Source organism: Volvox carteri, assembly GCF_000143455.1.
Source record: "Volvox carteri f. nagariensis unplaced genomic scaffold VOLCAscaffold_61, whole genome shotgun sequence".
In the NCBI taxonomy this organism is placed as follows: Eukaryota; Viridiplantae; Chlorophyta; class Chlorophyceae; order Chlamydomonadales; family Volvocaceae; genus Volvox; species Volvox carteri.
Window position 1 is genome coordinate 230,459 of NW_003307604.1, and position 25,109 is coordinate 255,567.

At 54.8% G+C, this 25,109-nt stretch overlaps 5 protein-coding genes across 5 annotated transcripts in view; 1 reads left to right on the forward strand and 4 right to left on the reverse strand.

Annotated features, from left to right (window-relative positions):
• VOLCADRAFT_97464 (uncharacterized protein) overlaps positions 1-1,834 on the reverse strand; it is a gene marked incomplete at both ends in the record, with an annotated part of 3,685 nt that extends 1,851 nt beyond the window's left edge. Inside the window, 3 exons of the mRNA XM_002956464.1 lie at positions 521-820; positions 1,063-1,214; positions 1,766-1,834. Coding sequence (XP_002956510.1) covers positions 521-820; positions 1,063-1,214; positions 1,766-1,834 — 521 coding nt within the window. The remainder of the gene's footprint in view (positions 1-520; positions 821-1,062; positions 1,215-1,765) is intronic.
• Positions 1,835-2,227: 393 nt separating this feature from the next.
• VOLCADRAFT_97465 (uncharacterized protein) lies at positions 2,228-5,484 on the reverse strand (the record flags this gene model as incomplete). The annotated part of the gene is made up of 6 exons (XM_002956465.1): positions 2,228-2,743; positions 3,098-3,163; positions 3,865-4,077; positions 4,292-4,369; positions 4,754-4,828; positions 5,212-5,484. The coding sequence occupies 6 exons, from the start codon at positions 5,482-5,484 to the stop codon at positions 2,228-2,230; spliced, it is 1,221 nt and encodes a 406-aa protein (XP_002956511.1).
• Positions 5,485-5,836: 352 nt separating this feature from the next.
• VOLCADRAFT_107244 (uncharacterized protein) lies at positions 5,837-10,481 on the forward strand (the record flags this gene model as incomplete). Its single annotated transcript, XM_002956418.1, has 11 exons — positions 5,837-6,105; positions 6,443-6,553; positions 6,644-6,791; positions 7,051-7,159; positions 7,239-7,417; positions 7,888-7,974; positions 8,432-8,593; positions 8,755-8,965; positions 9,249-9,404; positions 10,037-10,102; positions 10,296-10,481. The coding sequence occupies exons 1-11, from the start codon at positions 6,036-6,038 to the stop codon at positions 10,479-10,481; spliced, it is 1,485 nt and encodes a 494-aa protein (XP_002956464.1). The 5' UTR covers positions 5,837-6,035.
• Positions 10,482-12,377: 1,896 nt separating this feature from the next.
• Positions 12,378-14,632, reverse strand: VOLCADRAFT_107245 (uncharacterized protein). The gene is made up of 6 exons (XM_002956466.1): positions 14,617-14,632; positions 14,333-14,537; positions 13,950-14,012; positions 13,477-13,530; positions 13,113-13,241; positions 12,378-12,665 (listed from the first exon to the last, which is right to left on the reverse strand). Exons 1-6 carry the CDS (start codon positions 14,625-14,627, stop codon positions 12,594-12,596), a joined length of 534 nt encoding a protein of 177 aa, XP_002956512.1. The 5' UTR covers positions 14,628-14,632; the 3' UTR covers positions 12,378-12,593.
• A 6,208-nt stretch (positions 14,633-20,840) lies between these two features.
• vilA (villin-like protein) lies at positions 20,841-22,966 on the reverse strand (the record flags this gene model as incomplete). The annotated part of the gene is made up of 5 exons (XM_002956467.1): positions 20,841-21,037; positions 21,414-21,610; positions 21,924-22,042; positions 22,445-22,620; positions 22,861-22,966. 5 exons carry the CDS (start codon positions 22,964-22,966, stop codon positions 20,841-20,843), a joined length of 795 nt encoding a protein of 264 aa, XP_002956513.1.
• Positions 22,967-25,109: the final 2,143 nt, after the last annotated feature.

A 25,109-nucleotide genomic window follows, 5' to 3' on the forward strand; every position in this document is an offset into this window, starting at 1 on the left:
CCTGGGCGACGGCTCAGAGCTGAGCACGTCGGCATCGCCGCCACCGAAGCCGCTGTCGCCGTCAACGTCGCCGCCGCTGGGGTCGGCGCCGTCAGTGCTTATGATCTGCGGTGTAAGACGGCTAAAAACACGCTTCGTGCTGCGCTTCGCCGAGGTTGGCCGTGATGGCACGAAGCTGACGACGATGGGCTGCGGTTCCCCCTCAGTGGTGACGCTGGTGGCGGCAGTGGTGGCGGCGGCGGCACCGCCCATATCCGCGGTCGCGCCGCGAATAGAAGGTAGCGTGACCATTTTGCGGCTCGTGGCCTTTAGAGCCGCCGGAGACACCGTCACCGTCGCCGTCGCCGTCACCGCCGCCGATGACATTGACGATGTCCCAGGTGCCGTACCGGAGGCGGAGGTCGCCGTCGGCCTGTACACAGCACCGATTGCCGGCAGACGCCGTCGGTCCGCATCAGTCAGGTCTTGCGCGAAACCAACGCTGGCGGCAGCGGCCGCCGGGATTACGACAGGCGCTGACGCCACGCCGTTGCGTCGATAAAACGAGCTGCCGCCAGCGGCGGCGGCACCGCCGGCCGTGCCCGTGACCGGTAACGTCTGGCTGGATGGGAGCGCAGCGTTATTGAGGCTTTTCCGTGTGGCAATATTCGTGACAGGGAGGGTCGTGACAGCCGGAGAGGCGCTGCTAGCGAGTATGGCATCGCGCCAGGGTACGGGACTGACGCTGCCGTACAGGGGAATGGGGGGCATGGAGGAAGAGGAATCCTGCTGCTGCTGCTGCTGCTGCTGCTCATGGCTGATATCGTCGTGCTGCTCGCGACTGCGATGGAAGCAGGAATGGAGAAGGAGTAGGGTGCGTGGGAGTAGGGCGCAGGAGAAAAGAAGAGGACACCGTAGTAAGAGCGAAAAAGTGAGGGCCACGGAGGGATAAACAAGTGCTCTTGATGTAGCCGCAGGGTGTGTGTAATCGGCAACGGTGCACAATGAGCTTGAGATGTCAAAACTGCCTGGAGTCAACATTTTTAGATTGGAAAGGGAGTGAACCAGGGGGAAGAAATCTACCTGGTCAGCTCAGGAAGGGAAGCCCGAAAAGCTGCGTTGCCGACGAAGGACTTGCCACGCGCTATGGGTGCTCGGACGATGGTGGTCGCCCCCGTCGAAAGTCTGACGCGGTCGGAGGACATAACAACCTTCGACGCTTGGACAGTTAGGTTCTGCAATGTCAAGTTTGGTACTAAGCATAGACAGAGCTTGGGTAAGCGGAGGATTATTGCTTATGGACTCTCGCTCTTCTAAGGAGCTACATTGCCATCCTTGCGTGCAAGCCTACTCAGCCTAATACTGCTTGAATCTTTGGTGTGCCTTTCTTTCATCTCTTGTAATTGCCTAGCTATCGCGTGGACAGTATCCACGAGGTTTGCGAACTGGCACGGTCATTCCCATAGAAACTTACTTGTCAACCACGTAAATCACACAAACATCCTTTGCAGCTATATTTCCTTGAAGGCATTTCGCCACCAGAGTGTAGAAACGAATAATAGGCCGATTAATAGCACTTGATGTGCCAGCCAAAGGCCAGTCCTAAGGTGGCCTTCTTTGCCGTGGCGATAATAATAAACTATCAGGTACTGTGACTGGCAATAACGCAAGTACCGCTTACGAATGTCGAAGCCTCTGTCCTGAAAGCAAAACCAAACATCTACGGTCTTCTTCTACAGCTACTTGCGTCCGCTACACACTGTTGGATTACGGGAGAAAGTTCCACCTTGCATTTCCTTGACTTGCGAAGAGGCGACGGTACCCAACCGCCAACGAGGTTGCGTTTCACTTCCATTTTTTTCCCGCTATGCAACGCCAACAATACAACTGCGAACAAAGTAATGTCCTGCAGCAGGGTCGACCGGCTTATAATAGTGTTTAACTTCATTTATTTCATAAAGCCGACACCACATCGTCAGGATTCCCATGAACTCTTACATCTCAGGCCATTCCACCCATTAGCTTGCTTCAACAAAGCATTATCCACCATCACCCTTCTGAAATGGCTCCCATCGTCATGGAAACCTGTCATGCCCACATCCATGGTACAGGTTGAGGCTCGACTTCGACTTCTCACCCCGGAAAACTCAGCAAAGGAAGTTATCATTCGTGCGCCTGAACTCCCGCATCGACCAGCACCACGACCACGAGTCGAATTCCCAAATGCCCAATCTAGGCTTCGTCCCTGCTAGTGCCACCGCGCCGCCGCCGCCGCCGCCGTTTCCGAATCCTTCATCGTCAGCTCCGCCGCCACCGCCGCGATGCCGCCCGGGGCGACGTCCTCGGCGACCGTTTTCCTTGCCGGAGCCGCCTCCGCCACCCGCTGTACGGCTTTGCTGGCGAACTGTTTGGCAGCAGATCGAGTGCCCTCAAAGAACAGCGGAACGGCGTGGATTTGCCATATGGGTAGACGGTAGTAATCCTCTAGGGGCGACCGTCGCGGCGCTGCCGCCGCCGCCGCCGCCGCCGCGGCGGCAGTGACGGCTGAGGCGGTGTGCCCCGACTCCAAAAGTCGTCCTTCTTCTCCCTGGATAGCCGTAACGGCGTCGCCGCCGCCGTCTCGAAGGTCTCCTACTGCCAAGTTTGGCGCCAGTGGTGGTTGCGAATCCCCCGATGGCGACGCCGTTGGAGCCAAACCACCTAACGGCTCTCGCGGCGGCAGTACGGCAGTCTGGGCCGCCGCCTCGGCGTGGGCGAGGTCCATCTGTAGATGTCCGCCGGGTGCGTTGAGCACGACATACATAACAGACGTACGGGTTCCGTTAAAGAATATTCACAAGTAATAGTTTGCTAAGAAAGCCTATACCCTAAAAACCCTTAAGTAACGTTTTGTTTTATGACATTTTCGTGAAGAGTGTGCCCAGGCGCTACCCTGCCCTACGCTCCCCTAGCCGCCTTGGCTCCGAAACCTTGGGATGTATCCATCCCCTTCTCCCTCCTCCTCCTCCTCCTCTTCTGAACGCTAGATATCCGGCTACACACACACAGCACACACACGCGGGATCCGCGCCGAAACCCTCCCTTCCGCGCGGTGCAAATCGTATTGCTGTCTAATCACCTTCAACTGAAGCAACACTCGAACCTGGTCCTGTACGGCGAGATCTTGGTTCGTGAGGCCCCGAGCCTGTACGGCACGATGATGGTGATGATGATGATGATGATGATGATGATGATGATGATGATGATGATGATGATGGGAAGGTTTCATTACGGCACGCAATGGGTAGTTTGGTTTGGGTGCCGTTTCCCTCCGCACACTGCTTTCATCACCCCCCTGGCTCTCCCCTTGTTCCCCACTTCCCAAGGTGTATTCCGGTATGTATGTCGTACCTCGTTTGGTCCCCCGCAGCCATAGCAGCAGAGGGAGCCCGCATGGTCCTACGTCCGTACTTACCGTACAACGCACCGTACATGCATGTATGTATCTGTACATCCGGACACCCGTCCATATTTATCACAGAGCCACCTCTCCCCCCTTCGTACACGCGCACCTGCCCATCCAACCAACCTTTAACCGCCTCAACCTACCTTCAACCGCCGCACAACTTCTGCCTGAATGGACACAGCCCGCTGTAAATCAGACCCTGCCGTCGGCGTCGCCGCTGTGTTATCGCCACCGTCACCCCCGCTACTGCTACTGCTACTGCTGCTGCCCCCCTCTCCAATGCCGCTGTTGCTACTGCCACTACTGCGACTGCCATTGTCGTCATCGCAGTTGCCCATACCGCCGGCAGCAGCCCCCCCAAGAACATTTGCAGCTGTAGCTGTAGCTGTAGCTGCAGCAGCACTCAATCGTTCTCCATCCGCGTGTACAGTTTGACTGACCGCCACGTCCCCTTCAAACAACCCCTTGTCGTCCTCCTCCTCCTCCTCCTCCTCCATCTTGACGCCGTTTTTTCCGTCCAACTCTGTGTCATTCACTGATAGACCGTCCAAAGGTGGCAAAATGTTGAAGGGCAGCGCATCCGCGGGACGTTCCTGATAGCTCACTTGCCTCAGACCGGCCTCTGCAGCTAACCCCAGCAAAGCACGCTCAGCCTGCACCCACAGCCATGCACCAAAACAGGCGCAATACGGTTTCTCGAACTGCGGTTGCTAACCGCACCAGAAGCGGACAGGCACCTGCCGCTTCACGGCTGTTGCTACTGCTTTTACTACTGCTGCCACTGCTACTGCTACACGGCTGTTGCCCACTGTGCCGCAGGGCGCTCACCTTGGCGGTGTCCTCCCATCTCAACGGTGCCAGGTCCACCACCACATAGTCGGTTCCACGGAGGCCCCCCTGGTCCTGCTCCACAACGACACACGCTTGTGCCCGCGCGTCACACCACTGCACACAGACCACACAAGCAGTGGCCGGGGGGGACCGACATCGCAAATACATGCGTCTCAGTAAAAACTGAGCCGCGGGCTTGATACAGCCCGGGGGCGGTATCACGGTATAGCGATATAGCGATACAGAGCTATCGCGGTATAGAGGCAGTGGTTGGCGAGCATTGCCGTAGCTCCGGCTTTCGTCGGGACAGCAGTGAAGGTCCAGCAACCTACCCTACTGCCGCGACCAACCAGATTGCCAACCAAACTGCCAACTGCCAACTGCCACCAGCAGATGACGCTATCATCACAACACCTGTTTCACAAGGCACCGCCCCGCCCAGGCAATTTTCTAGTGTACAGCAATTAACGACAGAATACAGTACGATATCGTACGTACCTGTCTGTAAATGTTGGGCAGCGGGTTACCATGGCGGAATTTGCGGTACGCTGTGCCTCGTACGGCAAGAAAGCCCTACGGGACGAGATAAAAGTTGGTACGACACGGCAGAGATACGGCATGGCATTGCCCCTGTGTTGAGAAAGCTTAAGCTTGAGCTGAGCTTGAGTTTTGGTCCTCACTGGCTGAAAAAACCCAAACATTCATGATCAATGGAAGTGAATTACACCATGGACAACCAGCGGGCAATGTGCGCCCCAAACCGCTACGGCCGGAGCGGGCACAGCAGCGGGGTGACCTAAAGGCTTGCGTACGGCATTACGCAGCACTGCAAGCACGCCGAGTTGCTAGCGCACTATGGGACGATGCGACGTTAGCACTTACTAGAGCACGTAAGCACGCTGAGAGTGCTGGGGGACGCTACCCAGGCCCCAGATCGGGACACGGGCGAGACGCACCTTCTTCTTTGCCAAGTCGTACAACGTGCGCTCCTCAGCGTTAAGGCGGTGGGGGATGCGCCTGCTGCCGGTTCCGCGCACTTTGGCGGGTCCGCCACGGGAGATGCTGTCCACATCGTCGATGGTGGGTCGCCATGGCTTGGCCATGCCGACTATATCCAAACGATGGCGATGGCGAGGAGGCACGGCAGCCGTGTGAGAGCTGGCTGTGGTCATGCGCAACATGCTGCGAAATGGCCGGGGTCGAAGTGCGCCATGATGCAGTTTGTGCATTTTGGGTGTAATAGTATTTTAATCGTGTTTGGAGGCTGAAGGCTCGCTCTAGCTGCTTTTTTATGGTCGCGATGTTGCAAATATACTAGCTTGCAATGCGCACTGTGTATATGAGCCGTTGGCCACAGAAGCAGATAAGCAAAAACCTACGTAAAATATGACGTGAATTTGAATGTGATCTTAGCAATTTTCTGCTTCGCGGATGTTGGCCGTCCAAACGAAAAAACCGTCCCGACAACGACAGCCACAGAAACGACCATCCCTCTCAGGTGACGTGGAGACTGCTATTGTGTAATGTCAAAATTCTACCACGATTACAACTCAGTTATTCAGCCCTCCTCCTGATGCACGGGGTGTTGTGATTTCGGTCAGACTTCCTCGCCAGGCAAAGCGAACTGCTAGGATATTCCTATCAACGCGCACTTCGGTCAACTGCAGAATTTAAGAGCACCCATAAGTCGTTAAGACAACGCTTTATTACCTCAGAAGCAAAATCTATATTTTGATTTAGCCTATCAATCGTGCGGCAGGCTATCCTTGCGGAAATCAACATGGGACAGGCACAGGTCAAGCAGCAGCCACCCAAGAAGCGAGTGTTAGTCGTCGGTGCAGGTGCCGCAGGTACAGAAACTAAAACTTAGCGCGCGCGAAAAAAACGTAACGTAGGAGTTGGTGTGCCGCCTCCGACAGCAAACCCCAACATGCGCTATTAGCTCTCATACACCGCATGTGACTTGATTGATTCCAATGGTAAAATTAGCATTACGTGAACCTCTCATGTTTTACCTGCGTGCATCTGCCGGCCCCCTTTGTTTGTCTGTCCGGCACGGCATGGCATTCCAGCACCATCTTAGGAGTCCGAAAGGCATGATCTGCTATCGACAGCTCACCGCATTACCCCAACCCCAACCCCCTCCATGCACACTCTACCTTTTCCACCCCGAACCCAAACCCACAGGCATTGCATGTGCATGGAGCTTGTCGCGCTTTCCGGAGCGCTTCGAGGTGGAGGTGTGGGAGGCTCTTTCAGTGCCCGGGGGGGTGGCATCGTCCCACACTGTCAAGGACGGTGAGTCCCCATTACGTAATGAGGAGTACGTAATGAGTACGTACATGCTAACGTTATCGTACGGGTCCTTCTGTTGGGCGCATGCCACAGGACAGCACGTGATCAACGACCAGGTCCAGGGGGGTGCTCCGTCGTACCGCCACAACTTGAGGTTGCTAGAGATGTTCGGATTTAAACCGACTCCCGTGATGATGCGGATTGCGTTCGGGGTGGGAAGGCTTCAGTGGACCAACCACAGGTGGGTGGGTGAGGGGGCGTGTTGTACGGGAAGGGCCGCGTGGTGGTTTGGAGGAGGTCGCTGAGGGTGTTCGACTTGAGTTCGTGGGCGGCTAAACGGTGGAGCGTCTGCTGGGGTAACATCCGCACTGTCTGTCCCGTACATGCATTCATACATATGTGCACGCACACGTAACCGCTATGCCGTCCAGTATCGCATGTTGCTGTTGTTGGTATGGTTGGTGATGGTGTTGCCGTTGCTGCTGCCGCTGCTGCTACAGCCCTAGCGAGCTCACTGCCCTGCTACAGCCCGAGATCGCCCGCTTCGGCCGCGTCCTCACCTGGATCAAACGCCTGGAGCCGCTGTTTGTATTCGTACCCATCGACAGGGTAGGTTTAGCCGGCGGTTGTGTTGGTTAGTATTGGCACCTCCCGTGAAGAGATCCCTGCCCAATCTCTTTTCCTACAGGTTCTGCGGCTGCTTCGCTTCTCAGACGAGTTCCGTTACCAAATGGTTTTTCCCCTGGTGGCGCTCTTCTTCGGAACCGGTAACCAAACACCCCACGTGGCGGCAGCGGTGATCGCCCGGGTCTTCCTCGACCCAGACCTGCGCCTCTTCGACTATTGCCCCCAGCGACTGCTCAACAGGTAAATACGGGAGTGTGGGAGTGCGGGAGTACGTGGGTACGGGAGTATGAGAGCTGGAGATGGAATTGGGGATGGAAGTGAAGATGGAGGCGGCGGGTGTGGCGCCAGGCGGAGATGGGGCGGTGGGCGGTGGGGAGTGGGTAACGAGGGCGGGAAACTCGAAGGTGGGGCAGTGGGGCTTCTGCGCGGTCCCGGTCGTAGACCTGGCAGAAGGCTCCGGAGTACTGAAGGGTCCAGGGGGGGGAGTCGGGAGTATTTTGCTAGTACACTGTACAGGGTGGTGGGTTTTAGGGAGCTAGGGTTTGTTGATCATGAGCTTGGGTGGCATGTGCTGGCGATGAAAAGTCCGAAAAGTGGCGTCTGAAGAGTGCATTCGTTCCAACCACCGATATACACTTTTTCTTAGCCCAACTGACTGACCAACCAAGTAACCGACTAACCAACTCCATCACACGTGTCTCTCTCAACAGTGTTCCGGAGATGTTTGCTTTCCCGGTGCTGGAGGAGGTGTGGACCACCATCGCCCGCAAGTCTAACTTCAAGCTGTGCTGTGACAGGTATGTATTGCACATGCTTTTATGACATGAGCCACGTGCAGGAGCGAAGGGCCGTGTGTGCATGTGTGTTCTGTTACACATAGATCCGGGTATATTTATAGGAGTGTGTATGTATGTATGAGTGTATGTAGGTATGTACTTATGTATGTATGCATGTATGTACATTGCATGTCTACGTGCATGTGAGCCTTGGTGAAGAGGTATGGCGTTAGAGCTATGGGCTTAGGGGGGCGACCTCCCCCTGTCTATCTGTCTGTATGTATGCGTCTGTCTGTCTGTCTGTCTGTCTGTGCCTGTCTGTCTATTTGTCCGTCCGTCCGTCCGTCCGTCTGTGACCGCGTGTATTATAATGTGTGCCTCTCATTCCCTTTCCCCCCTTCGGAGCCCATACTCTCTACCTTTCCTAACCTCAAACTCTAACAACTCCACTCCACCCCAACCCCACTCATTGTATCAGACCACTCGCGAAGCTTGTACGGCAATATGCCCCGCCGTCAGGTGGCAGTGGCTCCGCCGCGATCCTGGCCACGGATGCAGCCGGCGTTAGCGCCGCATTTGATGAGGTCGTGTTTGCGTGTGATGCGGAAACAGTGCTGCGAACGATGGCGAACCCCACTTGGTGAGTGGTTTGTAAGTGTAGGTTAGTGATGGCACATCAACACACATCTGCACACCACGCCCACTATGTTTTTCCAGGAAATGCACAAAGATGATTCCGTCATCTCTTGCTGCTACTGCTGCTAATGTTGCTTCTGCTATTGCTTTTGGTCATTGAAACAGGTTAGAGCGTCGCCTTTTGCGCAACGTGCGTTACTACACCGACTTTTGCCTGACGCACGAAGATCATGGCTACATGGCCCGCATGTACGACATCAGGCCCGAGCAGCGCGACAACTACTTTGTACGAACCTACCCGGGTCGCGACCGAGACAAGATCGAGATGAGCTTCAATCTGTCCACCTACCAGCCGCACCTCAAGGTGTCTATGTGTGTGGGTGTTTTGAGTAATCTGAGCCGCGATACGAGAACAAGCCCAAGTGGGTGCAGTGTCTGTCTGGGAGAAATGTGTGTTTCTGCGTATGTATGTGTGTCTGTGTGAAGGTTATAAGTATCTGACCGGGCCTGATACTGGGCAGGGGCTGCTGCCCAGCCCCAACGGAAACACCGCCTAAGCTCTTTCCGCGGAGGGGAGAGCTCCTGCCATGCTTCTATAGCGCACCCCCATGCCGTGCTTCCGTACTCATGCCATATGCTTACTGCATTCACCTATGTAGGCTGCTGGCCTGGACATTTACCAGACCTACTACCTTGACGCCAAGCTCCGACACCTTTGGAGCGACAGCCAGGTGGGGCCGTCCAAGGTTCTCGCCAGCCGGTGGATGAGGCAATTCGCCCACACCTGGACGCATTTCGCGTTCTGGGTACCGTGGGTGAGCGACACGTCCCCACGGGCTGTGTTTTGTGGGTTTTGTAGGTGTGAGTGTGGAATGTTTGTGGGAATTGTGGGTTTGGGGGGGTCGTAAGTTTTTGGGAAGTCCGCCCTGGCTCCGGAGCTGTGTGTATGTGGATAAAAATGGGTTGGAAAATGTATTCGCGCGCGCGCGTGTGTGTGCGAAGGTTACAAGTATCTGACCGGGCCTGATACTGGCCAGGGGCTGCTGACCAGACCCAACGGAGCCCCAACACCGCCTAAGCTCTCTCGCCCGGAGGGAAGTGAGGCGCGAGAGGGGCCCTCTGCCCCCTCCTAAGCAGCCGAGAGCCGCAGGTCCGCTAGCTCCACACTTACCCTCGGGTGTGCGGGTGCGTCGCGTGTATGTATGTATGTATGTATGTATGTATGTATGTATGTGTGTGTGGCGGCTCCAATCAGTCATGGGGGAGGCAGGAGACGTTTTTGCCTGTTTACGTCATCGTGCAGAGAGAACAAATAGTGCCGGTAATACAGTGTTTCGTTGTAGGCCCCCGCCACCACCGTCACCACACATACACGGCCTAAAGCCCTCCCTACTCACGACAGCTTAACTCCCCTCGTCCCTCAAATCCCCCCCCTGACGGTCGTCAGGTGCGGTTCATCCAGGGCACGAAACACACGTGGTATTGCGGGTCGTACACTATGGTCAACACGCAGGTACGGCATCTGGTCTAGCGGCGCACTATGGTGGCTGTTTGGGGATGTACGTCTGCACATTTGCGTCGGGTCTCGGGTCCTTTCCTTTCCGTTCCTCACTTTCACCCGCACCCATTCTGTTTGTCGTTCACATGCTGTACACTACAGACTGCACACTAAACACTGTATTGTAATTGTATTGTAATGAACACAGGAGATTGCGGTCATGTCCGGATTGGCGGCGGCGCTGCGTCTAGGAGCGGACTACCCCTTCCCGGACGATCCACTGGCCGTCAAGCAGTTTGACACGTACCTGGGTGTGGTGCATGGAGTCCGGGGGGCGGGTAAGCCGACGACAACGATGACGACGACGCGAGTGTCGGCGCCGGCTTTCAAATAACAACAACAACAACAACAGCAGCAGTGGAAATGTGGTTGGGTTCGTATTTCAACGGTCGTACTACGTTGCACTCCATGCTGCCAAAGTTTTCAAAGCTTAAGTTACAGAAGTTGCATAGGAGATGATTGTGGCAGTAGCAACGGAGGTAGTGCCCCAGAAGATGCAATCTGGGGCGATAGCAATTTGCTGTAAGGTGTAATGACATGTCTAATTAGTAATGTATGAGGTTTTAGGGTTTTAGTTAGGTGTAGCGATAGCGCAGTGGGAGCTTATACGGCCAGCAGGCTACCGAAGGATAGGTCCAGGGTGAGACGGCGACCTGACTGAGTAGTAGTTGCAACAAAGCAGCTGTAGCGTTAGCGTAATGCTGGTAGTAATCATGATGTTGCTGCTGGTGCTGCTGGTGATGATGATGCGGGTAGCATCCATGTATGCGGCGCCTGGCGCGCAACGCATGGCAACTGAGGCTTGACTTTACATACAGACAGACATACACTACATACAGGCAGTGGGGTCGAAAAATATGCTGTCCAAGGGCAGATGGCCTCGCTACAATGGTACGGTGGGAATGAAGGCGGTGAACGAGTGGAGGGATGTTGTAGTTGAGTCGTGCTTTGTGGTAAAACATTCATGATGTTCAATTCTCGATCAGTATAACTTGAATTTGCAATCGGCCCAGAAGCCCCCCACGTGTAACATACATAAATACATACATACATACGTACCTGCATATACACATACATGTATACAAATCATATGACATATCTTCCTCTAGTGGTCATGACGACAATAAAAACCCCTCCGCTTGTTACGTCGCGATGAAGAAAGGCCCAGAAAGGACAACGAAAACAGCCGGTGACCATGCCACAACTAATTCTATCACTATTCGCGGATAATAAATGGGTTTCTAAGGTTTTAAGGTTTCCAATAAGGTTTCTAAGGTCCATCGAGTGCCCTAGAGAATCTTGACCCTGCTGCATTGCATTTCGCTACATCCACGCACCCTACCTTTAATTCTTGTTCTCTGTCCATGTCAGGTGCCCCACACTCCCAAGCCCCACCTCCACCCGGATTGGCGGCCGCCAGAGCATCCACCTCATCCATGATCACCAGGGAGGGCGCCAGTGCGGCGGCGGCGGCGGCAAATATGCCGCGAAGGCTGGACCAAAACCACAACCATCCCAAACCAAGCAGCAGCATTAACCCCCCATGGGGCAGCACCACCACCACTACACACATACATGCATACAATCGAGACCTGTCAGGGTCGAAAATCCTTCCAATGGTGGAAGGTATTGCGCCCCTAGTTGATGGACGGTGGTGACCTGGAATTGCAGTCCACGTCACGTCATGTGCCGGCCACACATGAACCTAGCCGTCCTTAGGTTTTTCAAGCAGTGGGTCTTCCTTCCCAGACAACCATAGCTAACTTTATGCTACGAATTTTCGTGCAATGACAGTCGTCTAACCCGATATCCACATGTATGTGATCCATCGGGGTCGACCTGACAACTTCAGGATTGTAAACATGTACAAGGTCTCGATAGCAACTGTAGTAGCTGGCCCCGCTGGAAAGCCCTCCCGAGAAGCTAGAATCAAGCACTTCACACGTATTTTATAGTTGATATGTGTGCCGTACTGTGTACCAGCTACTACCATGCTGAACCATTTGTCTCTTCAGCCTCCTCCCTCCCCCCCTTTGTAGTATCCCGGAGGGCATATCAGGGGATCTGCATCTGCTGAATGGTACTTTCCTGATGTGGTCATATAGGACCCCAGCCAGTGGCAGCCAAGGCAGATATGTAAGTGATATATATACACACAATGGCATGTTGGATCACCAAGGGCATCAGCCACCGCCCTGATGCTGACATCTGTTCTGAGAACCCTCCTACTACTACTGCATATCATGGGGGGATATGTTGCAGGTTTACCATTATTCCATCAATTCAGTAAGAGAAGGATTAACCCCTTTGAGGCCCCACGAGTATTTCCCCACCACCACCACCATCAGCACCACCATCAGCACCACATGGAGGGCTCGTTCTTTTCGCCCTGCATCCTGGGCTGTTCTTCATCCGAGTTGCGTCTATGTGCACGTGCCTGTTTCGTTCACTGTTCCGCCGCCGCCGCTGCTGCTGCTGCCCCATAGTTCTCCGTAAGAATGCGTTCCTCTTCCTCCTCCTGGTGTGTAAGAATGTATGTATGTATACATATGTGTAGGGAGGGATGCACAATGAGGGTGCTGTAACAGAGGGCCATTGCACCATTTTGGAGAGTTATCAGTTTTCAGTTATCAGTTGTGGTGTGGGGAAATCTCCAACCCCCGGGTTCCAAGGCCCATCTAGGCGCCCTCCGTCCTGCTGGCGCTGCTACCTTTTCAAGTGTGAAAGCGGCGGCCTCTCTGATTCCTCCCCCAATGTACGGCTACAGTTGCAGGTCATCCCCAAATGTACGGATGCACCTTGGATGTGGCCCCGTGAGAGGCCTCTCCCCTCTAGCACCCGCATACACCCCTCTACACACAAGGTGTTTCCTTTTCCTAAAACACACTAATTCCCCCTTTCCCCGCCCGTTTTCTCTTCCCCCCGTTCTTTCCCCCCTCTTTCTCTCCCCTTCAGGCCAGCACACCTGCAGTTTGCTGAGTGTGTCGGCTGCGGAGTAGAGGGCCGCGATGAGCACCCCCTGCTTCCTGAGGCTGGATTTTTGGTCTCGGAGCCAGTCCGCGAAGGACACATCCCGGAGCTCGCTAGGCTCAACCTGGAGGTGGGAGGTTTGGGGCGGGTGAGGGAGAGGGGTTTGCGGGTTCGTGCTTTGTGCTTTGCAATTTCCGGGTTTCGGGGGTTTGGGAGGGTGGGGCAGGATCAAGGTAGGTTGCACTGGATTGACACAACAGGACGTATACACAGACCGATAGACAGACAGACAGATTGCCCTTTCCTCCCCGCTCCTACTCTCACCAACACGGCCCCCCTCCTGCCACAAACCCACCCACCTGCCCTACGTGGTACTCCATAATCTTAGGGTAGCGGGTCAGCATCAACTGGGCCTTCAAATAGGGGGAAGGAGGGGGGGAAATATTTGCAAAGAACATAAGTCGACATCTATTGGAGGGGGATTGGGGAGGGGGTGAAGGGTGAAGTGCGGGAAGAGGGTAGCAGGGTGACTGTACGGGAACACCACGCAGACAGACGACCCGCTGAGGTACTTCTGATGGACGAATACTAATACCCCCGAACTCCCCTCACCCCCATCGCCAACCCCGCCACTATCAACCCGCTGTCTACATATACATATATACATACAGGCGCCACCACGGGTCCCCTACTCGCGCTTTCTCTTCACGGCTCGATTGATCCACACGAGTACAATGCCTGTATAGCAAAGGACATAGACATAACCACGTGTGTATGTCTGCCTGCCTGCCTGTATGTATGTCCCGTGTATGTGTGCGTTTTCCCTTCCTACCTCGTCCAGGTCGTTCATGTAGCGGTGAACCAGGCCCCCCACGAAACCGAACGCGGCACCCCCCTGCGACGCACCGTACGATAAGTCAATTCTTGCTCTTGGTTAAGTTTTGACCACAGGCGCAGGCCATGAAATACAACAGCAGCGGGGCAGCGGCTTGCAACATACGCAAAGAGCTGACGGTTCGGAAACTTTGACGAGTTTGATAATAACGGATTTCCCTTCCCTCTGGAGTCCGACAAGTCCTGGAATTCTAGGATCGGGACAGGTGTTTACTTTGAAGCTGGAATACTTTCTGACTGGTCGCCATTTCATAGTCTGCTTTACCTGTTTTCCTTTACCTGTTTTCGACAGTTCGGCAACACTCCCAAGACCGCACCCACCAGGAATGGCATGACGGGGCCGATATGCTTCGAAAAGAGCATGTAAGATGCCATGCCAAAAACAACGGAGGCGCCAGCTGACACAGAGAAGGATTTGATGGCGAAGCCGACGAAACCCGATGATAGGTGCTTGGAATGCCCGACAAGCCGGAGCAGGTTAAAAGCCCCTCCGGGACCGGAGGGTGCATCCGATTCATAGGCATCCCTGGAAGCCACACGAACGTTTGTCGGGCGGGCTATTGCAAGACAGGGACATTACTAGAAAGGGACTAAGAAAGTGTTACCTGCGGACCATTTGCAACAAGTACCGGTACCGGAAAGTGCAGTGCAAGTAAAAGCTGGGTAAACAACTAGATAGACATCTTATTGCAACTCCTGCTTAGCAGTGAAGCTGTATGTGGTGCAATCCACAAAATCCACCAGGAACATCCGTACAGCACCTCAGCACATCTCAGCACGCCCTAGCTCGTATGTGCCTTGAACAAACTTTTGGCAGCTTTTAGAAGCACGCAGAGTCCTGGTTTCTTAGACATGGTGACCATTCGCCAAGCCCTGCTTTCTGTGGGGCTCAATTTCGCCAATTGCTGCTGCCCTTCCTGAGTTAGATGAGTTCAGTGCCGAGGTTGCCTGCGCTTTCCGCCTGCTGGACGTGCAACAAGCTGTAGGGCTCACTGTTCCCGCAACAGTTGGCGCTAAAGCCTGCCATCCAAGGTGCGTTGTGTACAAATGTATACCTAACCAATCTCGGGCAATCCTGCAAAAACCTTGTGAGCTGTCACTGCAGACAGCTCTTGTAGGAATTGCGCTTGCAGCTTGCATTTGGTGTTGTGAATATCTCGGAACGTGCTGGAACCACGCACGGCCCCATAACTTCAGACGGCCTCGCCGGTCTGCGATGACTCCCAGAGCGCACGGCCGACACAATAAGTCACGATTGCCATAATTGTGTCTCGGCACTCGACACACATTTGCATCAGATTCACGGCGCGGGGTAACGCGCTGCGAACCCTGTGTGCGCTGCGCCTCCGTTGCGAGAAGAACAGGTCCATCGTCTCTTATACAAACTCAGAAGACTAATGTAAGATGGCTCCAAACCGTTGCTAGGACCGACTAACGCATATTCATCAGGCAACAGGTTAACCGGACAACTTCTACCTCAACAGTTAAGCACCCACCACATCACAAGCCGGTGTAACAGATGTCAAACAATCACGTATGATCACATAATCCCATCCCACTCGGAAGCTCATCGACAATACAACACCCAATGAATAGCCTGCTTAAGCCTCACGCGTCATGGCGGTCGCAAAGCACGTGTGGTAAGTGTACCACCGCGCGCCTTGCCACCCCACTCATTGTTGATTGTCTATGGGAAAGTAAGTGCGCACGGAGGGCAACTGCGCAGAATGAGTAACTGCCCACTGCATGTAGCCGCCATGGCGGTTGGATTTCAAACCCCCCTGACGCGGCCCATGTTGTTCGAGCTGACGATAGCGCATAGTGGCTTGGAGTTCAAGAGAGTCCTATTCCTTAGCGCAGCCGCAGCTAACAGCCTCAAACCTTCTAGCGCCTACGGCATTCTCACATCCTCTCGCACATCCTCACGTGAAGGGCACCGCGGAAGGGTTGAGTCCTGTGTACTTGTACGCCTGAGCAGCCACCGCGAAGGGTAGCCCCACCGACACCTCATTGCTCTTACTGGCCACGCAGCTGTACACGGCCTCAGCCACCTCATTGGGAGTCTGGGAAAGAGGCAGAGACCGCAACATTTGGCGGAAGGACCTGGAGGGGGAGTTTCGGTATGAGTTGGTTGGGGGGGAGAGACAGGAAGGGTATTTGGGGTTTTAGGGGGGACTTCTGGGGTGGTGGGAAGGTAAGAGGATGTAAATAGGGCTTGAGACGGTGGGGAAGACACAGCGCGTCGTGATGCTTTTGCCGCAGTGACCCGAGAGGTGTCAGGGAGGGAGGGAGTTAGGGAGGGAGGGAGACGGTGAAGGTGAGGATGGGGGGATGCGGGCTACACTCTCACCACGTCCGCCACCTCCTCCGAAGGGGACACCGAGAGAGAGTGGTGAAGGGATTTAATTTCACACGGAGTTTGCATGGGCCACACAGCCCTTTGGAGGCCCACCATGTAACTGTCACAGTGGCCCTAAGTAACCAAAAAAACCAAAACTCGACTAAAGTTCTGATTAAAAGTGAAACACTCGGAAGTAAAACACGGGGTTTGTGAAGACCTGCCAAGTCCTCGTCCATGGCCACGCGGCGCCTCTCTCTCTTCCCCCTTTCCCCCCCTCTCATACACACATATACACACCTGCGGTCCTCTTCGCCGTTCTTTCCGTAGAATGCTGCTCGTTCCATGAAGTTTGACTTGACCAGGCCAGGTTGTACGACGCCGACGTGAACGCCCTGAGACTCGACCTCAGTACGGAAGGAGGCGGCCAGCGACTGGTGTGCGTTTGGGGTGGTGTGGGAAGGGACGGGAAGGGGAAAGGAGAAAGAAGGAATTATGCGACTAGAGTGCAAAATGGCTGTAAGGATATCCCGTTAAGGATTACCTCAATCAGCAACAACGGTATCAAAGTATCATTTCCTAAATTGGTTTTCGTCCTCGGTCTGGTTTAAGCTCACTATCGGCTTTTCATTAGTCCACCACAATGTACGACTAGCCGTGTGTCCTCTACCATGCCTGGCCATCAAGAAACCTTTCTTCCACCACTCCAGCTGGGACACAACGCGCAGCTTGTCCTTGTTCCTCCTGGCAGCTACATGGCAGCTACAGACCTCTTGGGTACATGGAGAGGTCCTCTCACCTCCAGCGCCGCCTTGCTGGCGCTGAACGCCGACATGTACTTGGTGGGCACCGCGCCTGAGAAGCCCGTGATCATGACCACGGAGGGCCGCTCCCCCCCCATGCCGCCAAACACACCACGGGCACGAGCACCACCCTTGAGGAGCACAGGCAGGAAGGCCTGGAGCACGGGTGGCGGGGAAAAAGAGGAGGGGAGGGAACGGAACGGAATGTGAATATCACTTGAGACATGATGAATACATGCAAACATGGGACACATGATGAAGGGTGAGAAATGCGGGTGGAACGAGGCAGGGAGGGGAGGGAGGGGAAAGGACGCGGGAAGTGGGAAGAGCAATTGACGTAGTGCGAACACGCATGGCCGTAGTGTGTGGCCGTACATAAACCTCCCAATTCATCCTCCCACACGCACCTGGGTGACCATGTACGGCCCCAGGTAGTTGACTTCCATCAACCGCTTGGCCTCCTGTCGTACATTTCCCCGAGTAGTGATGATAAGGAGGAGGCGGAGCAGGAAACGGCGGCGGCGGAAGGGAAGTTAAGCAGCGGACGATATGGGTGCGAGTGTGGGGTCCTACCGGACATCTGTCCCGGGGAACTGTGTTTGCATCAATGAGGGAGTGTGGATGAGTGAGGGTAGGGAAGTGATGTGGAAGGGACCTAGGCACCAAGAGACGAGGCCAACGTGCCTTTATATGGGCGCTATTCCCTTCTGAGGTACACACACGCGCACACATACATACACACATATTTCTCTTTCTTTTTTCGGTTTTTCTTTCCCTTGGGTTCCCTTTGTCGTTGGTCGTGGTTTGGGTGGGTGTTTCGGAGAGCTTTTGCCTTTGCCCTAGCTGAGACTTGTGGACTCGCTCTTGCGGGACCTGAGAACCCCTTAACAGTGTTTCCACTGCAGCGCCATCCCCGGATGGAGGTGCTGCGGAGTGGCTGCGAAGTGTGTTGGCAGTCTGAGTAGGGGGCGGGAGCACATAAGACTGACCGACTTGTGCTGTGTGCTCCCGACCCTTGCGCAGTGTTTCGGCTTCGGCCCCCGGCTCTCACGGCCCACAGTGTAATCTAAGTCGTACAATCAATACATCTATGACACATCCATGCAAAATATCAATAACTAAAATACACATGAAGTATATAGGTACAAAAACACATGCACGTGCACTTCCTCACCAGCATGGGGGTGGCCTCAAAGGCACCCCGGGCGAATACCCCGGCGCAGTTCACCAGCACGTCCACGGACTCGAATTTAGCCAGCACCGTGTTCACAAGCGCCTGGACTTGCCGCTCCTGGGGAGGCGGTGGCGGTGGTGGTGGTGGTGAGGGGTGGATGGGTGGATGGGTCGGCTTGTGATGGCGAGGGGTTTGGGGTTTGGGCGGCGGCGGCTGGACCGCAAGAGCCAAGACGCATGCAGACATCGGCAAACGCTTCGGAAGTTTCGGGCCGTACCGAAATTCCCGAAAACACAAATAGGTTATCGAAGCAGAAATAGGATCATACGTCGCTAGAGGTCGGGATTCACATATTCAGGATGTCAAACTATTGCAAAAAAATGCATATTTCCACTCCACGGCCTTGTAACAAAAATTGTACTGGAAGACAGAAATAGACCCCTTCCCGAAAAACCAGAAATACCCCGTTTGCCGATGTCTGATGGGGGGAGTTTGTTACGGTTGGTTGGGAGTTCGTTGGTGGGTTGAGGTAGTTGTGGCAGTTGGGGGTTAGGGGAATGGAGGAAACGCTCCAGGGTCGGTGTCCCTAGAGTGGTGTAGGTAGGGAGGATAACACGGCGCATGTAGGTGAATGGCATTATCTCGGCAGGTACGGCACTTCCGTACTCGGTCTATGCGTTCAAAAATCCATCAGGCAGCTCGAACCCCGCATCCACCCAATGGTGCTTCCTTACACCCACCATCACAGCCCGGCGCACGTAGTTTTTCCTAAATCTCGTCGAGCCTTGTCGAGCCTCCTTGTTCAAGAGGAAAAACTAGTACCCGGACCCAACTGCACGACAGTTGTCTTCATACGGTATGCCGTACCTGCGTGACGTCAGTAGGCACCGCCATCGCCGCACCTGCCCTTCCCGCCGCCTGAGCGCAGTCCTCCACCACATAGCCTAATTTGGACTCGTCGCGCGCCGCCACTACCACGTTGTAGCCCTTGCGTGCAAACACCAGCGCGGCGGCACGGCCCACACCCTGGCAGGCGGGAAGCATCAGAGGGCGTGGTGATCGTGCGTGTTTCTCTTGTCTGTATGTGTGTCTGTAGAAGGAAGGATGTGCGCGTTTGCGCGTTTGCGGAAGGAAGGCAATCATGTAAAACAAGAAGTAACGGATAAATGGCAGACATTCAAAGCACCAGGAATGCGGTGGGGTGGAGGGCGGGGGAAAGAGAGGTCTGGGGTAGAAGTCAAGGCTGGAGTTGGGGTTGTGTATGGCTAGAGGGTACGATGGTGGAACATGTGGTGGCGTTAGCAAAAGTGTCTTCTTTCGCGAATTGCCTGCTGCTCTGCAATTTAACTTGTCATGTTGTCATAACTGGAGTGGCGCAATGTGAGGTTCATTTCTGTCAGGACGTATAGCGTGCCGACAAGCCTGTCATCGTACTGTACGACAAAGCTTGTCCATGTGTCTTGCAGCCTCAGAGAATTCTCTTGCAGCAGCCATGGGTGGTTTAGGGCAATCTTTTGAAGGAATTAAATTTAACCTGTGAGTCTAACCTGTGAGCCGCCGGTAATGACGACGGTACGCCCGGTGGCTTTGAACGCGCCCTCCACAGCCGGGGTGAGTGCAAGCGCAGGCTGTTGCTGTTGACTGGACTGCAGAAACGGTGGCAGCTGGATACGCGGCGCCGCGTTCACATTTGTATTGTATGGGACTCGATAATTGGGCCCAGGTTCGTTGCTGGCTTTGACCTGTTGCCAGGAACAAGGACGACATGTACGTGAACGCACTTCTGATGGAAGAGGGAAGTGAGTTGTCGCATGGTTAGCGTGCAAGACGAAAGACGGTTTCATTGCAGCGTGGTTCTTACCTTGATGATGCGTCTTGCTGTTTGTGCACCGCGCGCACAGAAAGCCGCTGAGCTGATGCCTGAGTTGCATTCGGCAGGGTTTACATAGTTCTTAGCCTGAACTCCGTAACAGCGGCTGTTATCGATATTTCATGCAATGCTTAACTTGTTGAAGCGAAACATCTTAGAGAAACGCAAAAAAAGCCTCGACCGAGTGGTAAATGACTTCATCTAGTGACGCACCTCGCCGTGCTGTCGCACGTTCGGCTTGACCCACTTGCAGCATATTATGTTATATCAAAAGCTTATTAACGTAGAGAGCGGTATGCAACCAAGCGAGAGGTGCTCCTGGCCTGCTCCTGACTAGAAGACTCCTTGTAACGATCGCAGTTTCCAGCAGTGTGCCCGCGCTGCAAGCAATAGCACTACTCAGCAACATGAACAACGTTTCTTCCGAAACAAACAAAGTTGTACTGCGCTCATGCCGTACCTAATCATTTGCACAAAGCAACGCCTTACCGCCAAGGTTACATGATGAAATAAATAAGGCGCATCGTCCTTCGTGTAAAAAATATATCAACAGCTTTTGAGGAAGCTTCTAGCAGAAACTGTCACCCGCAGTACAAATCCTGGATGCACTTCGCAGTGCAACACATTTGCGCAAAGCTGGTTTCTCAAAACAGACCCGCTGCCTGCTTAAGCCTCGTCTTCCGCCATTCCGGCAACCTGCTATATTCCGCCCACTCTAATCCCTCGAACAATCGCTTGAAGTCCTCTTCAGCCAGCCACGTCTCCCGGTCTAGGGCCTGGACACCCTCGGGCCAGGACAGCCCTGCCTGAAGCGCCTCGGGCGGGTACGACACATACCGACCTGCAAGGCATATGAAAGAGATCCACAAGCTTTGCTGCGTTAACATGTACCAAATGGTTCGCCGCGTTACACCGTTACGCGCCGTTATTTCGACATAAGGGGTCGGATTCCGAATGCCCCACGCACGAGTGCCATCTACACACATTCTCACCTAAAGCACATACGTACAGACGTACATAAAAACGTGCATGCATTAGGCACCTACCCCGCACATTACTCCATTTGCAAAAGGCTCGCACCAAGTACACTTGACACGTGCACGCCCACCTAGTCCATACGATACATGCGAAATTGGACTAATCATACAAATACGGATTCCATAGAGGACGCGGAGGTCACGGATGTACGAATAACCCCACACGGATGTACGACATACCTGACACGGAGGGTACTTGTCTAGGGCCCCCATCCCCTAGCAGCAGCGGTTGCCGATCCAACACCCGACCCACTCGCCGCATGTCCGCCACTGCCTGTAGCCGCTCCTGCTGCGCCGAAACCAAATTGTCGTACACCTCGTCCGACAACGCCTGCCGCAGTTGCACCTCGCTACACAGCCCCTGGAGCATCTCAAAGCTGCGTACGAGGAAGACACCGGCGAGAAGGCGACCCCCAGCATAAGCGAAAAGGTGATGAAGGGGACATTAACGAAATGCGGCATCATAGGGCCCTCAACGCGCTAGTGAAATGGAGCACCCTAATGACGTGGAGCGGCTACAGCCATGCAAGTGCAAGTGTCATCGACAATACAAACCGCCGCACCTCACCGCATCGCCCCATGTACCCGTCAATTCCTGGAGAATCTGTCGATCTCGGATGTCAGCACCACTCGTCTGTGGTTTGCCTTCCTCCGCTCGGCCCCCTCGCCCTGCCTCGTCCTCCCCCCTACCTGTTAACCGCGTACCGTACACACGCCGCCGCTATGGCCTCCAGGGAGGGCGCCTGGTGGCCCCTCACAACCGCCAGCAGCTCCAGGCAGTTGTACACGCTGACGTGGCGGATGATCACCTGCCCGGGGTCGTGGGGGTGTGGGAGTTTGTGGGGGTTTCGGAGCGTGGCAGGAAGTAGACGAGCAATGGGGGAGTTCATACGATGCAGTTTGAGGCAGTTTGCACAAAAATAACAACTCGAAAAGGATCAGCTGTCCAAGTGCCGGAGGGCGGGGCAGGAGGGAAGCGTGGGAGGCAGGTTGGGCATGTACGTCCAACGGACACGCGGACGACCCGGTGAGGTCCTGGCTGGGTCCCCCTCCCCCCTCCCCCCTCCCCCCTCCCCTCAGGCTTTACGCGGAGGGTCCCACACGGGGTGGTGGTACAAAGCCTAGATCTAGATCTGGATCCCGATTTGAACCTATATCCAAACCTGGATCCGGTGTCCCAATCTGACCCTCTGCCTCGGCATTCCCCCTACCTTACAACAACACTCCTGTAGGCTCATTGGAAACGGTGTAGTCCCTGTCCTACATGTGGCGATGGCCATACTGGGCACTGCAGTGGCCGCACTCGTGGTTGTGGTTGTTATTCTGGTTGCAGTAGGCCTAGCAGCAATCGAAGATGTCACAATGGAGGGATCCGGGGACGTGGGTCCTGGAGAGGGTGTGGAGGGGACGTGTCCACCGTCGCCGCCGACGCCGGCATTACAACTGAGGCTAGCCTGCCAGGGCTGTACAGGTGCCGTGGCGTTCGCTTCCACCGCCAACCATGCATTACCCGTCACAGCCGCCGCCGCAATTTCCGTACGTCTGGCACTGCGACTGCCTTGCGACTGCGCTACCTGGTCGTGACCGCCGCCGCCGTGGTTGCTGCTGCCGCCGCTATCAGCGCTACCTGTGCGGCGACATTGTTGCAAGCCGGGTATGGGCGCTGGAGGCGGCCCCTGCGCTGTTAAGGCCAGAGGCGCTTTGAGCGCGGCGGCGATGGCAGATGGAGGCATTTGTGGCGGATCGGTGATCATTCATGTGCGGATGTGTGCGAGCACAGCGGCGATAATGCGGAGAGCCAAGAGTGCTGGATGGCAGCGCCAGGAGCGGTGGAGGTAGCACCTGGCAGCTGATGCCGTGTAGGCCTTGTTCTGAGATGGGAAAGCAAGCCACTTAACAAGTGGAACTGATTAGGCGCTAATGCTGGTGGGTTTTGGGGATGATTGGCTGGGGGCCATAATGTTTCTCAAGCTGAGCCAGTTTTGGTGAGGCCTTGGTGTTTGTTTTGGGGGTTCGTAAGCAGCTGCAACTACAGCAAGGCCTTGGCCTTGGTCTTGGATTTGCCAAATCGTCGTGTCGGTGGCCGCATACCTATACAATGTATGAGAAATAAAAAGGGTCGTGGGGGAACTACAGTAGTAAAAACGATCGCAGTCTATTTAGCAAGTAAAAATGGCCTTGCCTCAGGATGCATGAGGCAGTGTGCCAAACATAAAATTTCTAGTTCATATCCAGCACAGTACTTGTTAGATGGAGCAACCCGTGTGCATTCGGAAGGAATGGGTTTCGGATCCAGCGCACGGCAAGTTTGCGGAGCAAGGATACCACTTCTCTTTCATGGTTCATAAGTGTTACGGAGCCCCACCAACCTGGCAATAAGTCAGGCAGATATCACCGCTTGTTACAGGGCAACGGTTCACCTCACCATTGGACTCGTATCAACGGTCTGAGGCTGGCGTTTATATACCAATTCACACAACAGGATATCTAGCTAAAAAGCTTTTTGAAGCGTTCAAAGCAGGTGAACCGGGACATTCCGCCGCCCCAGTCGAACGGAGACTTACAGGGCACGACTCCCCTCGTGGAATTAGCTCTAGCTTCAGCATGAAAGGAGGAAAATCGAGTCATCTAGTATGGGTCAATCCAACACAGATGGATAACGGTAGCGACCTTGAGGATGGCGAGTTGCTGGGCGAAGTCGCGAAACATTTGCGGACCCGCCGCGCAAGCAATGTAAGATTAACCATGGCGACCACACTGGAAATCATGGTCGGCACGGAACCGATGCTGGTCACAGGCCGGCGTTAAAGCCAGAACCGTACATTCAGGCCCGGCGCAGTCTCCAAAACCAAGGACGCCGTGATAATACATCAGCAGACTACAGCGCCGCGCCTCTTAGGAGAGAATACCAACAACACGAGCAACACAAACATGCCCAGCAACAACCCAGTCAGTTGCCCTCAGGCAGCATCCGCCGGCAGCATCCGGCGACTATGTCCCATACAGCCTGTTCACAGCCAGCTGGGGGCTGTACTAGCCAGAGCTGTTTCCGGGTGACTCCTCCTACCGCCGCTTCCTGAGAAGAATATATATTATATGCGTGGCGAGCATGGCTGACCAGATGCTCCACCGAATCCGCCACATCCACAGCGTTCTGGATTCATGCAAGCTAGGTGCGTCTTGCCAGGTAGGAGGATGCCATCCATCACGAGCCGCGACAACGTCTCCTTATTCTCATTCTCCCATCGTACCCCCGAACCATAAGTGGGCCTGGGTCTCCCTGAAGTGGCTGATTTCCGATGGTGCGAATTGCTAGAGGGTGGGAAGTCCCCGTATTTGATCCGGCAGCTAACAGATCGCACACTATGTACGATGTAGCATACTCTTACCCCAAAGGTGGATGCCCGGGTGGGCGAGAAGTCTACCAGCATAGTAAATACAAAGGTCTCCATCTCGGACGGAGACTGACGAAATGTCACACTATCAAACATACTCACAATCCTACGAGGTCTCAAAACAATCTAAATCCTACTGGATATGCCTGGGGACGCCCGACGACGTTCGCTCGAGGGGGGGAAGGAATGTAAGAAGGGATCAGCTCCCCTGGCATCTCCCTGAGTACTCTTTGCCTGGTGTTACATGCACGGCCGCATGGCCACACGGCCACACGGACATGGGCAATGCTACAGAGTGGGGGCCCCCTGGGCGCTTCGCGCTGGAGCCCCGCCCAAAAGGCACATCGACGCTGGTTACTGGGGTTGTCTACCTAGACGATATCCTTTTTATCTTCAGAAAAGATCCGACCAGCCACCTCGAGCATGTGTGCCGTACTCGAATACCTCAAAGGGGCGTGTTTCCGTGCAAAGCGTGAAGAGT